Source organism: Lepisma saccharinum, chromosome 14 (genome assembly GCF_977018435.1).
Source record: "Lepisma saccharinum chromosome 14, izLepSacc3.1, whole genome shotgun sequence".
NCBI classification, from domain to species: Eukaryota; Metazoa; Arthropoda; class Insecta; order Zygentoma; family Lepismatidae; genus Lepisma; species Lepisma saccharinum.
This window is the reverse complement of record NC_139242.1, coordinates 70,415,317-70,432,359: the sequence shown is the minus strand read 5'-3', so window position 1 is coordinate 70,432,359 and position 17,043 is coordinate 70,415,317. Positions and strand designations below refer to the sequence as shown.

At 37.7% G+C, this 17,043-nt stretch overlaps 1 protein-coding gene across 1 annotated transcript in view; it reads right to left on the bottom strand.

The window, feature by feature from the left end:
- fliI (FLII actin remodeling protein) overlaps window positions 1-17,043 on the bottom strand; it is a 46,038-nt gene that overhangs the window by 5,462 nt on the left and 23,533 nt on the right. The window contains exons 10-18 of the mRNA XM_083134808.1: window positions 15,849-16,095; window positions 14,598-14,783; window positions 11,033-11,208; window positions 9,969-10,107; window positions 8,823-8,995; window positions 5,189-5,315; window positions 4,638-4,760; window positions 1,824-1,977; window positions 392-575 (exon numbers count right to left, since the gene is read on the bottom strand). Of these exons, the coding sequence (XP_082990934.1) occupies window positions 392-575; window positions 1,824-1,977; window positions 4,638-4,760; window positions 5,189-5,315; window positions 8,823-8,995; window positions 9,969-10,107; window positions 11,033-11,208; window positions 14,598-14,783; window positions 15,849-16,095 (1,509 nt within the window). The remainder of the gene's footprint in view (window positions 1-391; window positions 576-1,823; window positions 1,978-4,637; window positions 4,761-5,188; window positions 5,316-8,822; window positions 8,996-9,968; window positions 10,108-11,032; window positions 11,209-14,597; window positions 14,784-15,848; window positions 16,096-17,043) is intronic.

Here is a 17,043-nt window from a genome sequence, read left to right as displayed (position 1 = left end):
ATATCCTTATATTTTAAAAGTCCACACTTCAAACCTCCATATGAATATAAATGAAAAAAGAAAGTTGTTCCGGAGAAATTACAAGAAACAGTCATGTGTTGCTGGTACCAAAAGAAACTAGCCGGTATACACGATTTAGAGGCACTATTTCCCAATGAAGCCAGTGGATAAATACGGAGAAACTGGTACTCACTTTATCCGCGAAACTGTTTTTTTCTTTTTCATTCTATTAATTTCAGTGGCCACTGGCACCATCCTCGTTGGATGAAGTCAGTGGAGATTTAAAATTTATTACAATACAATATGGCTAACCATAGCATATATGAAATATTCAGGACATTTTAAATTTTGCACTATTTATGACCATGCTGAAATAATTGTCAACCAGTACCTGAAGGTAAAAGTAAGCCATCCCATATTTGAGGCTTCCCGACCCTGCCAGAAGTACACCACGCACTGGAAGTCATCCTCCAGGGGTTCCTCTTCCTCTGCGGGCCCATCCTCGTCTTCCGGTCCTTCAACGGGCACCCAGTATCTGCACAAGAACACGTAGCAGTCTTTACTGTAAAAGTGGCCTGGAAATACATATGAAAAACAACTTGACTCCTTGTCTTAAGTAACATGTAAAAATCTTGTACATATTATAAATATTAATGCTAACACTCTAATGTGCACATTTGCAGAAAGCAAAACCAATGAGCAAACAGTTCAAAAGTAGAGGCTCAACTTTTTTCATGAGAATTCAGAATTTATGCTTTTCATGATCTTAACTTTTCATTTTGTCATCTTTTTTTTCAATTTCTAAAATACTCACATATTGCTATCACAAATATAGTATTTACAACTTATTGAAAAGTTATTGCACATTGTGTATAATTCAAGGAGTGAACTGAGGTCCTTGGCATTGTGTCAAAGCTCTACCATGCCAACCTCTAGCACCCTCACAATTCCTGCAACTTAGATCTCTGCAATGTTTTGTGTTCATTCCAGGTATGCTGCAGTATGCCTTGGTATCTCAGGGGTAGGTTATTTGCACACAGAACCAAAGAAGAAGGTTTGGTGCCTGACCTATCCAGTGGAGACACACAGTGATTTGGATCCCACTTTAAACTGTAGGTTCAGTTCCAATTAGCCTATCTGTGCATAAAGTAGATTTAAAACAAAAAGTCAAACTCAACCTGACTCAACCACAGTATTCACGTAAACTTTTCAATTAAGTTATGTCCTGCATGTGCCACAGACAATTTTATGGCTGGTTAAGTTCAGTTGTATATTTAGTCCACACAATACTATTTTATGCATATGTCAATTTTGCATTCTCACTACTGTGAATGATGAACATTTTACCACAAAAAATATAATCTTTGGAATTTTAGGGAGTTGAACTAAGTAAAAAGACCTTTTAATGTTTGAACAAAATATGAATAATATGGATACTTGTCATGCTGCTACAGTTTTTGCCAGAGTGGGAATCTTTCACTTTGAGCACCTAGTTTATTTTAAGTTGCACAAATTTTACAAAATATATTCCTTGAATGGTGGTTGGTCAAAAGTAATCTGACAGATGGATCATTACTTTATTGTTGGATGTGGAAAACTCCTGCATCTAACTTTCATGCTGCCTCACTCCAAATTTTCTACAGATCCACCTCTAAATCCTCTATGGCCAATATCAAATATATGCCAAGAAGAAAGTTCTGGTGTTGGGGAGGAAGGGGAATTGGTTATTTCTTTTTTAAAAAGTCTTCTTGTTTTCTTATTTGGAAAGCATAAAGTTTAACAAACAAGGTCAATATATAGAAATTCAATGAATAATGCCTTACCCAATTCCTCCTCTGGTAGTCGCACAAACTTCTTTCCTTCAAGTACAAAGGATTCCATAGCCTCCAGGTCCTCGTTCCATTCCTCCATGAGTTGCTGTGCTTCCGTCGGAGACATTGCTGGCTGACGTGGTGTGAACAGGGCAGCTAAGTCAGCCTGAAATCCAATCAATTGCATTGAATGAATTAAAATCCACAACTTGTTATACATTACACATCACACTGTAGGTCATTATTCTTGCACAATCATCAAAATATTAAGCCCATCATGTAAAATGGATGAGAAAATGCACTAAATATCAATATTTTTAGTGTGTCTAAGTCTAAGTGTAATTAGCACAGTATGTATATTGTGATATATCTTACAAATAAAGAGCAGCTTGGTTAATAATATTACCATAAACTGGGGGATATACATCATTAATATGATTTAAAATCAAACAATACTTGAATCACCTTAGTTCAGAACCAGAACAATATATTCAATAATTTCTGATCACATACATATCTTTCTACTTGGAATTATTATTATTATTTATTAATTTTGTATCAATATGTGACTCCATACACTGTGAACATTTTTCATAAGATATGAAGCAAAAATGACATTGGAAGTGTTGCAGCAGTTTCAATTTATTTTTACATTAAGTAAGGACAAGTCAGCTTGGTGGGTGAGAACTTTAAGTGGTCAACTTTTAATCTCGCCGCCAAAATCCCCAAGTTCAAGTTCTGGCCTGGGCAAGGTGTTTATGAGTATGGTTGCTCTTCATGAGTGTCTCTTCATCAATTTCATGCAATCATCACTTATCCTCATCATTGTGATTTGCTGAAATGTGTCAGAAAAACAATGGAAATCACTAGGGAGCGGAAGTTGATGAAATGTCACTTTTTTTTGTGACATCTCTGACACGATGCCAATTAAATATACACATTATTACACTTCGTCTAGAACCCAAAAAAGGTAATTTTAAAGGGCATCTTTTGCCAATTTTCAGGTTTTAGGTCATTTTTCCCAATTTTTGTCATTTTTTCGTCATTTTTCGCAATATTTGGAGTATTGTTTAGTCATATTCTGTCACTTCTTTCATTTTGGTAATATTCTTGAGTCTTTTCACCAAGGTGAACATAGGCCTATATATGGTATATCTTGCAGGATTGCAATTTACGAACTTTTTCATGAAATTGTTTTAAAATTATTCAGTTGTTTCTATTGGAAATCCTCGTTGCATATTTTAATTGAATGTGCATGTAGAATCATTTGGTGGTGCTTTTTTTTTTTAAAGCAAGATTGCATTTTGTTTACTTTCCTTTTCATTTCAATTTTTCACCTGAAACTTAACAAATTTAATGGTCATTTTTTGCATTATTTACATCATTTTTTCCCATTTTTTAGGACATTCTATAGGTGTTATACCTATATTTTTAGGTCATCAACTTCCGCTCCCTAGAAATAACCAATGTACAAAATAAAGGAAAGATGGGAAATACTAGTAATTTTTCTATTATTTATTTCGTACAGTTTCTTCAGATTCTCATCTACCTTTTCTACAAGCTTAATGCATATTTGACAAGTAGTTCTCATCAGAGGCACAGACTCCAAACATTTGATGATAGGTAAGATTGACATAAATTATGTCAATTTATAAAATAATTGAAATGTTTATAAGCCTTTCACACAATTGTATAATATTATATATCATTCTCTTTCTTTGTTCTTTGTACAAGGGTTGTTCAAGATTGACTGAGACTTTCGTGCATACAAAAATCGGTGAATAATTGTAGTGCAATAAAACATACAGAGGACATAACATAATCCTTTGTATTGTGCCCAGCATGAAAACCCTAATATATATACACAGTGTCCCATAATATTCCAGACTAGGATGAGAAAACAGGAACCCCACATGCAATGACACTCTTGGGTGTATATTATTCAAAATGCATTCCTTGTGCTTCAATATACTGAATGCAATGCTCATACAGCTTGTCAAAACAGTTCTGGAAGTCTTTGACAGGAATAGTGTTGAGATACTCAGTCGAAGCTCGTTGAATGTCTGCAACAACATCGAACTGGGTCCCTTTAAACAGCAATTTCAGTTTCAGGAAAAGGAAGTAGTCAGGAGGAGACACATCAGAAGAATAGGGGGACGATTAAGCAGAACAATCCCCTTCGAGGTCAAAAACTGATGGACAACCACAGATTGGTGACTTGGTGTACTGTCAATCAACATGGACCATGTGCCCTGTTGTCGGTATCGTGGGCGTACCCATCAAATTTGTGTGCACAGATGCTTCAAAACCTCAAGGTAGAACACCCATGTGACCGTCTGTCCATTGGGAATAAATTCTATATGAATGATACCTATAGAATCGAATGATACCTACGGGACTTCTTCAGGCAAACTTTCTTGGGTCCTGGGGACCCTTGGCTTTTCCACGCCGAACTCTGGCGCTCTGTTAACGGCTCATATTGGAAACACCACGTTTAGTCACCGGTCACGATAGTTTTCAGGAAATTGGAATCCCTGTCCGCAGCCTTTATCAGGTCTCTGCATTGTTGAACCCTTTGTTTTTTCTGGCCATTTCCAACATGGTGAGCTAGGGTGGTGTTGCTTATGATACTGTAACTTTTAAGAGGATTCTTCCCCAACGTTCAAATTTACCAGCAAGAAAGAGAAAACATCAGGGTACTTGGAGAATTAGTGTTCTTCCAAATCAAACACCATCAGTGCTGAAAATTATGGGACACACTGTGTATATTAAATATTTAACAGTTTTTTTATTTATTAATTAATTTATTTATAAGGATATACTGACCTTAGTTTCTTGCTTCTTGGCCCATTTTGTGAGATCTGCTCCTGTTTTCTGAACCGACTCTGCTGTTCTTGTGAAGTCAACTGCTATAACTTCATCCCAGCCACTGAATTTGGACTTAAATATCTACCGAGCAATAATTGCAAAGCATGAGTATGACATTTACCATCAAAAATAGGACAATGAATGAACACAAAAACTACCAAACTTTGTTACAAATTGAGCTTACCATCTTGGTAACAGTAATTAACCTTAAAACAGTATTTAAAAAATTCAAGAATAAAATAACGGTCATTTACAACAGAGCATTCCACAGTTCACTGCCAACCTTCAATTGCTTATACTTTTTTCACATCTTTTATACTTTTTTCTTATTGTGGAAAGGTGGCTATGTGAATATTCAAGAAAGTGTTAAATATCTTACACAAATACAAAAGAACTTGCATCGAAGTAAGGTAATATAAACTGCTTGATTACTATAATTACAACACAAATTTAAATTGTTCAAGCATTGGTACTAATTATTATTTATACAGTATCGACAAATACCTTACCTGTGTCTCTGTACCCTCCTGCACCCTGGTGACCAAGGCATACTCTGGCCTGTCAATCATGCTGAAGAGTTCCTGTGAGAGCTTCACAGCAGCAGCTCTCACAAGTCTTGTTGACTTCTTCCCAAACCTATGACAAAAATTTAAAAAAATAGAAAGCCTCAGATAATGTATCTACTACTAGGGTGAATCAAAAAGTAAGTTACACCCGACCCGTGTTCCTGTACTAAGAGAGATAAAATAATCACGCTTGGTGGCAACACTGTCTGGAATGTTTTCTTCACACACCAGAAGCAGCCATGCTTCAGCTGGTTTAGTATGCGAGTAGTTACAGTGTGAGTATGTTGTGTCGTATTGAGGTGGCATCCAACATTGAGGTGCGCTCTGTCATCTGATTTTTTTGTGGGCACAAAGGCATAATCGGAGTGAAATCCATCGCCAAATTGTCGAGGTGTATGGTGAGAATGCGATGTCACACCCTATGATCGCAAAATGGTGCCAGATGTTTGAAGAGGGAAGATCAAACATGAACAACGAACTGCATGTCGGGCAGCCTGCAACTGTGAACACTATCGACAATGCGGGAAGGGGGGGGGGGGGTGAATGCAATCATTGTTGCTAACCGCCGCCTGAAAATTAAAGAGATTGCAAGTGAACTGAACATATCCTATGGTAGTGCGTAAATGCTGATTTGTGATCAGATGGGTTATCGTAAACTGTGCTCTCACTGGGTGCCGCGCTTGTTAACCAACGGGCACAAAAATCAACGTTTTGATGCTGCACTGTCATTTCTTCGGCATTATTCCACGGATAGTCTGCACTTTCTGAGCAAAATCGTCACAGGAGATAAGTCCTGGGTGCACCAATACACTCCCGAGACAAAGATGGCATACATGTAATGGAGACACAAGGATTCGCCACTACCAATAAAAGCCAAAACCTGTCCAACGGTTCGAAAAGTCATGCTGATGATCTTCTTCGATTCCAAAGGTGTTGTTTAGAGTGAGTTTGTGCTCTGAGGAACAACAATCAATGCCGCAACAAACTGTGAGACTTTAAAGAAGCTGGGAAAAGCCATTAAAGATCGAAGGCCCGGAAGATTGAGTGATGGGGTTGTTCTTCTTCACTACAATGCTACCCCCCCCCCCCCCCCATACAGCTGGTGTCACACAGGATTTACTGCAGAAATTCAAGTGGGAAGTGTGGTCTCACCCTCCCTATAGCCCCGATTTAGCACCCTGTGACTACCACCTTTTCAGTCCTCTCAAACAAGACTTAGGGGGTCAGCATTTCGCATCAGATGAGGAAGTGCAGGTAGCAGTCTCAAATTGGTTCAAAGAAATTGGATGGAATTTTTACACACAAGGAATCGAAAAACTGGTCACACGATACGGAAAGTGCTTGGAACACTCATGCGTTTTCGTCCAATATTTTTTTTCTTTCTAATGTGTTTTGTTTATTTTTTACAGGGGGGTGTAACTTACTTTTTGATTCACCCACGGAAGTGAACAAAAACGTGGATTTTGGGAAGGTGAAGGGAGAGCTTCATGTGTTTGAACAGAACAGCCAAATTAGTACAAGGTGAGTTCAAAAAGCTTATCTCTGCTCATTTAAAGATAGTGATTTATACACACATCCCAACACACTTAAAATTTTCATACAATATCCCACTAATTCCATTCTTAAACCTTGTACATTGTATAAAAAAATCAGTAGGGCCAAGCCCATTACATAAAGGTCAAGTTCCCAGTGGATATAGCACCATACCATGAAAGCACATTTAGGGAATGTGGGGATAGGGCTGGGTGAGCCCCAGAGCCACTTTGTGCAGGAACAAGGCTGCAAAAAATTCCAACCTTACATCACCCACCCTGGGAATCGAATCGAACTCAGGTCTCCCACATGGCAGTCAGATGCCCAACTGACTAGGCCACCATGGCTGAGCAAATTGGTATCAGAAATTATCAGTTGAGATTAAATCACAAATATCACTGATACTTTTCTGGAGTTCAGGTGTTTTGCGGAGTTTGTAAAAATGTCACAACACTTCCAGAGTCTGAAAATCTTAGAAGTTATGTAAAATACAAAATTTTCATTATTTTTCCAATAACATAGTGGAGAGAGAGACAAATTTTGTGACTAAATGATTATCTGATGTAAAAGACGAATATTTTAAAGCAAATAGTTTAAATGGGAAACTTACATCTAAAATTTATAATATTCTGAACTACTTTGAACTGTTACAATTTTCAAGTATCGGTGTCAGTGGAAATTGGTAAGTTTCTGTCATGGTATCGGCTCAGCCCTTAAAAAGTTTTGCTAGTATGACAAAGTCACATAGGACAATATTTTGCGAACAGATGGGGTACAGCCCAGTACCAGGCCCAGGCATCTATTATACTGAGCCACAAGAGGTTCTCCTGAGACAGTTCTTCTCCAACCAACTTCATTACATCAAACTATTAAATAGTTATCAGTTTCCCAAGCAAAATAATATAGTCGTCGATTTCCCAAGTAATATACCAATGAAACTCAGTAATACCAAATTATTTTAATGATACTGACCTGAACAAACTACAAGTTGGCATTGGATCCAGTGGCTGACAGCTAATTTAAACCTACCTTTATATATTGTCAAAAAGCTTAGACATAATGAACCTACAATTTCTCCTTACGACTTAAGTAATAATTTATTTATTAATATTTAATTTCACGGGTGCATATTACATAAAGTTAAAAAATTAGGAAGATTTTTGTGAGTAAAATGTTGGGATTGGGGCAGTGAACTAAAAATGAAGCATTTTCCAGGCTACAGTTTCATAAAGGTTGAGAACCAGTGACTTAAGAGATACAAGCTGCGCACACTTTCCATTTTAGTAGTGCCATGCTTCTGCCACCTTAGGTCTCCTGTTTGGCAGCCCAATGACATAACTGGACCACCCAGCTCATAATTATCCCCCTACTTGGCACACATACGGAAAATTCTGGATAAACAGATGCTTGAAAGCAAAAGTACATGCTAACATCACTTTTAGGAAAACACAAGAGATGATCATGTTGTACCATTATACAGGGTGTTTCATAAATAATTGAGGAGTTACAAAAATTTATTGCTAATAAACTATTGAACACGTTAATGAAACCAGTCCAGAACAATCGAGGAACGCAAACAGTTTGGGCGTGTATTTTTTGTTAAGCTGAGAGTTCATATTCCTGCCACTAGGTGACACTCAAATCACCCACATCATACACAGTATTTTGGCAATGTTTTGGTCCCCAAGGTCACCGGACCTTACACCGTGTGACTTCTTTCTGTGGGGTTCTGACGGTATTTGTCTCACTGATGCCGCATATTATCACAGCCCTATGGAGCATATCAGCGCAGCGATATACACTATCAACAGGCCCATGTTGATGTGAGTGTGACAAAAACAAGACTATCGTGTCGATGTGTGCCATGTCACCTGTGGTGCACACATTGAACATTTGTAGGTGTAAAAAAAAAAATGTCTGAGTTCCCTTTCGTTCTGGCCTGGTTTCATTAACGTAAGTTCAATATTTTACTTAGTATAAATTATTTATTGAACACCCAGTATAATGCACAAACTCTTGTAGAATAAAAATGGTGTTAACTAACCATACAAACACATCACAAAAGCAATCCAGAATGTAAACGTTCCTGTTGTTGAGCTGTTTGTTCACCAGCTTGCTGTGAGGAACTTCAACCTGGGGCAGTTCCAAATATCCCATTCCTAGACGAACCTGGTACAGCCTTGGAGCAGGGGGTGCAAAGTCAGGATCTACATGTTCCTACAAAAAGAAATCAGCTGATAATAAGAACATAATGTAATGTTTACATTTTTCTTTCTTTTTTTCAGTGAAATGTTAATTAACCTCACCTTCATTATGAGTGAGATCAGGAACGTGTGGGTCCTACTTATGCTTGGTAGTCTATATTAGAACTGCCTCAGTGCTCTGGCTAATATCATACTAAATATTCATCTATGATTATAGCAAGAGTTGAATCAAGTTTAGGGCTCAATCGATGTCAATATTATTAATTCAGTACCCAAAAATTGTATGAGTTTAAAATACTTGAAAGGTTTGTCTATTACAGAAATACTTCCAATTCAGTTCCTTCTGCAGAGTATTGTCCATTAACTTTTGACAGATGAAACTTTATGCTCAAAATTCATGCCAGATTTGAGGTTTTCAGGTACGTACTTTTCAAATGTGCTGTGGTACAAATAAATCAAAGAGGGAGAACTACTTATCATTGCTTTTGTTGGAAGTGAAATATTTCCATTGCACCTCACACGTGTAGTTAGAAGAAAAAAAATTGCTGGCATGTCACTATGATGCAACCAAATGTAATTGCATTTGTAGTATGATAGGTTGTCAACATTTTACTTCCTGTGAAAATCACCATTCCATCCAGAATAAATCAAACATTAACCCTGTATGACTAACATTTCTCATTTGAATATGTCTTTTGTGTATATTCTCGTATGTGAAAACTGAAATTGATTTCTCAACAAGCTTTCAACAAACCTATAATATTTGTGCTGCATTAAAATTGTCGAGGCTTAAGATACTGGTCGGTCGTAAATGGGACCAGTGTTTAAAGATTAACACAATTACAGATTTAAAAAGTGAGAAACGATAGAATGGTCACACACTATTTTTCTTCTCTCTAGTTTGCTATGAGACCCAATAATTCTCAGAGATTTGTGGGAAGGATTCAAGTACATATCTCAGATGTGTACAGCAGAAACATAAATACCTTTACGGAATCTTCTGGTGGAAGGCCATCTTCTTCACCCAGCAACCTCCAAAATTCTGCACTCTCATCACCCAACACTTCCGTTATGATCTCTGCTTTGTTCTTACGTTCATTCTTGTTTATCTTCTCAGACATCAACCTAAAAGAACAAAAATTGCATTATAAAGGTATTTACGGATATATTAAATACAAGTGGAATGGGAGGTCGCAACCAGAACAGGGCTTGCCTGGAGTACAGGCATCATGCAATTGTTTTCTGCAGAGTTGGGGCTACCAATATTGAATGGCCCTTCACTGATTTAATGCAACTCGTCTAAAATCTCTTTACTATTATAAAGGATGGATTCTACAGGACCACTTGAGCAAGTTTAATTCACTCCTTGTTCAGTGCCCGAAGTGGAAGTTTCTAGGTGGGGAAATGCCTGGTTGAGTTTGGGTATAGCTGGAAGATGCTTACGCAAATTATCCTAGCTAGGGGCATGTTTTATGCAAGTTTTCTTAACTGGGGGAATGGCACCTCACCCTTCAAGTAATGTACTGGTTGGTTGATTGGGATTAAACTGTTAAGGTTACCAAACATAATAATATAATTCTAACAAACAAGCATTTCTTATGTGCTTACTTACAAGCACAATTACTGATTATAATTGAAAGGTGCATATACCACCGTGCCCCGAAGGCACATTTAGGAGATGTGGGGTAGGGCCCTACACATTCTCAATCTTGGCCATTTTGAAGGTGATGTGATCAGCACCATGCTCTGGCCACCTTTATCCTCCAGGGCTACTCCCAGGTATCCATTGATTTGAGGCTGCGTGAGCCCCAGAGCCACTTTATGCAGGGACAATGCCTTAAAAGTTCCGACCTCAGATCACCCACCCTGGGAATCAAAACCGGGTCTCCCACATGACAGTCAGACACCGTACCGACTAGACCACCGTGGCTCCGATTATAATTGAAAGAGAAGCTATAATGACGTAATCAGAACGTGTACTCTCACCATGCTTAATTTACCTACATAGTAAAATAGCAAACGTCTATTGAACCTGTCAAATTTAGCCTACCTTGCTTTTGATTTCAAGGTGTTCTTTGCTTTTCGTCCATACCACATGAAGATCTTCATTCCAGTGTCCAGCACAAACACAAAGCGAGGATCCAAGGATGCCGACTCCACAGGAACTGGCTCCAGGTGAATGGACGAACCAGCTGCATGCACACGAAACAGGCGAGTAACGTACACCTGTAAGAACAATTACCGTGAAAGGTAAAATCTTGGTGAAGCATGGAAAACATTTTTAAACATACCACAAGCTCACAAGAGTCCTCTGAAATTAAAGGTAACTAGGTTGATTGATATGGTTTACTTTACATCTTGGCTAATCTCGAAGATGAGAATGAGTGATCGATCATATGATGAAATTGATGAAGGGACACTCACCCATGCCCAGCCTAGATTCAAACCAAGGACCTAAAGTTAACTAGGAAGTACAGATGGATCAATATGAAATTTTTCATCCTACTGATTTAATTATACTGATAATAATATTCTATTGATCCAAAATTAAATTGTTACTGTTCCTTGAAGAACATGAATGGATAATTAATGTCCTTAATTAACGAATGTCACTCATTGCCTGAAATGGAATTTGTCTTTTAAACATAGTTGTCTACTTTGTAAAACCATGGCATGAATTGTGTGTTTATATTCACAAAAAGTGACATGATAGCACAATTCTTCACTAAATTACCAGCTACTTAATCAATAGCAATCAAGTGTTGATCAACCTCTCCCATCTCTATTACGAAGTAAGCAGCACAGCAAAAAAGAAGCCATTCCCGTCAGATTCTAATTTACTCACTTCTTACATAAAAAATTAAATTTAAACTTACAATTAGCATGAAATTCTATACAGCAAAAATATTTCTGTATATGTTAGTTCTTCTCCAGTAGGTAAGATTTCAAACAAAAAAAATACATGCACACTTGTTTGTTTTGTTCAAATAAGAGCAAACAGGCAAGGGCTCTGGAAGTAGTACAAGCATGAAGCAATTTGTATGCATGTGTGTGTAGGAACGCACACAACCCATGTTTGGAAATCTGAGCCATCACCTTGTAGTGCTCAGCTAATAAGTGAATCTGTTGGTCAGTATGCTGAATTGTGCATGTACACCCTTGTGCAAATTAATTGAAACAAAGCATGAATTTAGTAGTTTATTGTACAAAACTCACATATACATGTATACAAAACTCACTTACATTAGTAACAGATATGACCTCCTCCTATTTTTAAGCAGCATTTGAACACGGTTTGGCATGGAGTCTACTAGTTTCGAACAGTCACTGTTGATTTTCGGATCCCTGTACCACACTTGAATGAGTGCCTGAATGAGCTTCTCCACAGCATGGAGGCGACTTTTGCATATAGCCCACAAATTCTCAATGGGATTTACGTCTGGAGAATTCCCTGGCCAATCAAGTACCTGTATTTGCTGCTCTGTCATGAATTTCTTCACCACTTTCGATGTGTGACAGGGGACTAGGTCCGCATGCAATATCCCAGTACCGTCAGGATACCTCGTTTTCAGCTCAGGAATAGCACACTTTCGTAGAACCTCAATATATTGTTTCGAGCGCATCATTCCTTCTATTGGATGCAGGCTTCCGACACCATTATAACTAAAACATCCCCAAAACATCTTTTGTGGGTGCCTGACAGACTGATCGATGTGGCAATCACGAAGCTTCTCTCCCTGTGACCTTCGAACATGCTGACTTTGCTGACCCTGTACAAAGAAATGGCTTTCGTCGGGAATAGGACTTTTTGCCACTGGTCTTTCGTCCATTCCTTATACTTTTTTGCCCATTTATACCGATTTCGTTTCATTGTTGTCGTTAAAAGCTGTTTCTTGACAGGTCTTCTGGCTTTTCGTCTGACCGCAATAAGGTGCCTGCGAACTGTAGAGGAACTAATTTTGATTCCTTTCTCCTGCAAATCCGTTTTCAGTGCCTCACTTGATCCTTTTTGCTTTGTCGAAGCAAGTAAGCATCATCTCTAGGGATTGTTTTCTTCTTGCGCCCTCAATTTCCTTTACGTTTAGGAGAAACCGATCCGGTTACCTCCTGCAACTTGATGACACCACTGACAGTTGCCAAACTCACACCACCCACTGACGCGATCTCTCTATGCGTTTTAGCTGTATGTTCGTGCAAAGTTATGATCTGCGTGCGTTTCCTAGGTGTTACATCCATCTCATCCTGCGGTCGAATCACATCTGGTGAGGTTTCTAAAATCTGGTGCAATACTGCAGCTGCTTACGTCATGATTGCATCAGTCAATGAACACTACGGCGATCGGACAGGATTCTCAAATCTGATGCAATACAGTAACCTGACGTAATGATTGCATCAGCTAACAAAACAAATGATCTAACTGACTTTTAGTGTTTGTTTTGAGTACACGATTACGAGTAATGTAGAAAACATGCTTTGTTTCAATTAATTTGCACAAGGGTGTACCTTCATGACCAACTCAGATTCAAATTTCCACAGTTTTAAATTTCTAACACATTTAGTACAACACAAGTAGGGGATATATATTAAAAATGGATTAAAACTTTTAGAGATGGTCTAGTATGAAATATTTTCCGGTACCGATACAGTACCACAATTTACCAATACTGACATTCTGCGAATCCAATATAAAATTGCATAACTAATATAAGTAACCAGATGACAGCAATGAGTTTTGCCTTAGAAAAAGGAACTGCATATTTACAAAATCAAGGTGAATGAAGTGTATCATTGAATTCATACAAATACTAACTAAATGGCACAATATTGTACCACCATACAGGCTAATTATGAATGTATATGTTAGTAGCAATAATGCCTCTCCAGATTTGAAGTTATAACTGTGAGAGCCTGATATGTATCCACATTTTTATGGGGCAGCTTGAAAAAATTATGGTGTGCAGTGACCAAAAAAAAAAAGTTTGTTGAAGTTTGCTTTAAGTCAACCCTATGCACTGATAGTTAGTAAGGATTGGATCCAAGGGCACCCACAGGAGTTTTTCTCAGGAGGTGGGGGGAGTCACAGAAACTTTTATTATTATTAATAATGTTATTATTACTGCTATTTTTGTTCTTATTTTATTATTATTACATTACTATTAACTACTACTACTACTACTTATGTTTCTATAAATTACATACATTTGTAATTTCCATATTCTGTATATCTATGTATATTGCATAACTGTATACTTAACATTAATTCATGCAGGACAAAAAGCTGTTTCTTATAGTTAGATAATCAGTGTAAAATAGACTGAAAGCTTCAATGTAACCTTATTTAAAATAATAATAATAGTTGCTGTAACTTAAGTCACGGAAAACAATACTTTCTGTTATAAAATATATCTACAATTTCAACATTCGAATTACAATAACTCTTTCCAGAAATCTCAGGGGGGGGGGGGGGGAGCAAGTGCATGCAGGGGCCCATGACTGGACCTACAGTTTAAAGTGGGATCTGAACCACTGTGCCTGGGGCCCCTATATTACAAGGTGACAGCTTTAGTATACATCCATAACCAAGAAAACAACATCATGCAAATACAATTACTCACCGTATCCTCCACTGTGTAGAATCCACTAGATGTCCGTCCACCTTCAATGTACACAATGTCCGTATCAAACAGTGACATGAATTCATCTGACTCATCCCCCTGCTCCTCACGAATTGTCCGACACTGAGCACCCAGGTAGTTTCGCAAATTCACAGCATGAATGGCAGCACATGCACGCTTATCTAGCTGCAATGATAAAGACATTAGATACTTTAACCGCATACCTTTGCTGTGATGAGCTGTTACTTTATTGAAAGAATCAGAGTCAAACAAAGAAAGTAACAAATATCTTGTACAATCCACAAGTATTTTTCTCATTTGATATGTCCTCTAAATCAAACAAAACCTTTTAAGTATACATCTAAAACAAAACATTGCATATTTTTCATGCTTACTGAATTACACATTCTTTATATCTTGGAACAATTGTGTTTCATCAGTTCAACAGCTGTAATTTTACAGTATAAAGGTACACATCTTATGATTTATTGTTGACTATCAATTATGTTAGCATATGTAACTTAACACAGGGAAAGTTGATATACCTAAGTAGTTTTCTTCCTGCATTTCCCAACAACTTCTTTCTCTGGTCTATTTTCTTTCTTTCATTTTTCTTCTCTCTCTGGTATCACTGGATAACACCTAGTCAATGTATCAAGCTCCACTCTTGAAGTGATCTGGCTTTCTAGACCAGAATACACATTAAGCCAAAAACCAGAAAAACTGACTTCTTCATTTTGCAAGAAAGATAAATAATTTATCTTTGCTTGTGTGTAAGATTCTAAGTCAAAATGTTTTTCCATTTCACTATTGCCTTGTGAATACTAGGGTATGTGGCAGAAATTACATACATATTCACGCAAAGAGCTTCAAATAAAACAAGTCAGTTTTTTAGTTCTTGCACAACCAAAACATCATGCAAATGTTAAGGGGAATAAACAACATAACTTTTTGTTAGATGTCAAGGGGCAATCATCTTTACCTACTGTAACTGAAGTGTTGTCAATTCAGTTTACAGTGGAGACATGTTCACATTTTTGTTACTTTCTGTCACATTTCTAGTGAATGAAACTGAGGTAAAAGCAAGAAACAGGAAAGGGGGAGGGAGAAGTCATGGGGCCAACAGAATAGACTTCTTGCAAATTTTATATCAACACAGTTGAGAAAACATCTAAACTGGCAAACGACAGTTACAGCCCTTCTCCCTTAATAATGCACCTTGTACACTGAGGATCTTATTAGAGAACTTACTGTCGCCTTTTCACCAATCCAGAAGTAGATCATCCAGCTGAGAGAGTTTGTCTCATCAATGGCAGTCTTGAGCACAATGTAGCAATCTCCTTCATAGAACTTGCCATGAGCAGCCTCTTCAATCTGGTTGGGAAGGAAGTTCTCGATTTCCCAGATAGTGAGGCCAGGGATTTGGCCTGCAGCATCGTCAAAGAACTCTGAGTAATCTAAAGGAGGTTTCTCCAGGGTTTCATCCCATCTTTTGGGTCTATAACGAAAGACAATACAAGTTTTGCAAATATGCCTATTAATTCTAAAATACTTACTAATGATGCAATTTATAAACAAAGCAAGCGTACAGATTAAGCTGACAGGAAGAAACAACGTTGCCAGTAAGAGCAACTTTCAGGGCCTCCCTGATGTTGTCACCTTGTAATGAAGTGGTCCCAGGTTCGATACCCAGTGGCAGCACATAGTGGTTCGGATCCCACTTTAAACTGTAGGTTCAGTCCCAATTAGCCTTTCTGTGCATACAGTGGTCTTAAAAACAAAAACTCAAAACTCAAACATCTTTCATGGAAAATGATGATTAATCTAGATGCAAAATAATCTAACACAGTTATATTTAGTGGTTTTTATTTCATTTTATCTGCGACGTTTCGTTCTGGTTTCCCAGAACTTTTTCAAGCTACACCAAAATATACATACAACAACACAACCTCACATGGCTAGTCACTCTATACTTGTGTAGATATAACTGTGTTAGATTATTTTGCATCTACAAGAAGTGGTTATGGGAACCTTTAAGAAGAACATAGACGATTAATCTGCTCAACCAAAGCAATTCGATTTCATTATTATTCAATACCCAGGGTTTCAGACAGAGATACATACAAACATTCCAAACAAACTGGTGATCAGGAATGATTTGCAAGCCCTGTACCAGGAAGTGAAACAATCCATATCTATAATAGAAGATTTCATTGATTATTTTATTTTACTTTGCTTTTCTGCCACTTTGCCTGATTGCGAAGATGACGATGAATGACAACAAGCTGAAATGGACGAAGGGGCAATAACACGCACACATGGAGAAAACACAAACCCTACAGAGTATTATACTGGATGAGTCCAGATGCCAGAGCCTCGTTAGTCTGCAATTACAATCCAGGATGTACTATGTGGAAGAGAAGTTGACGTTTGGGTGTCTTGAGAA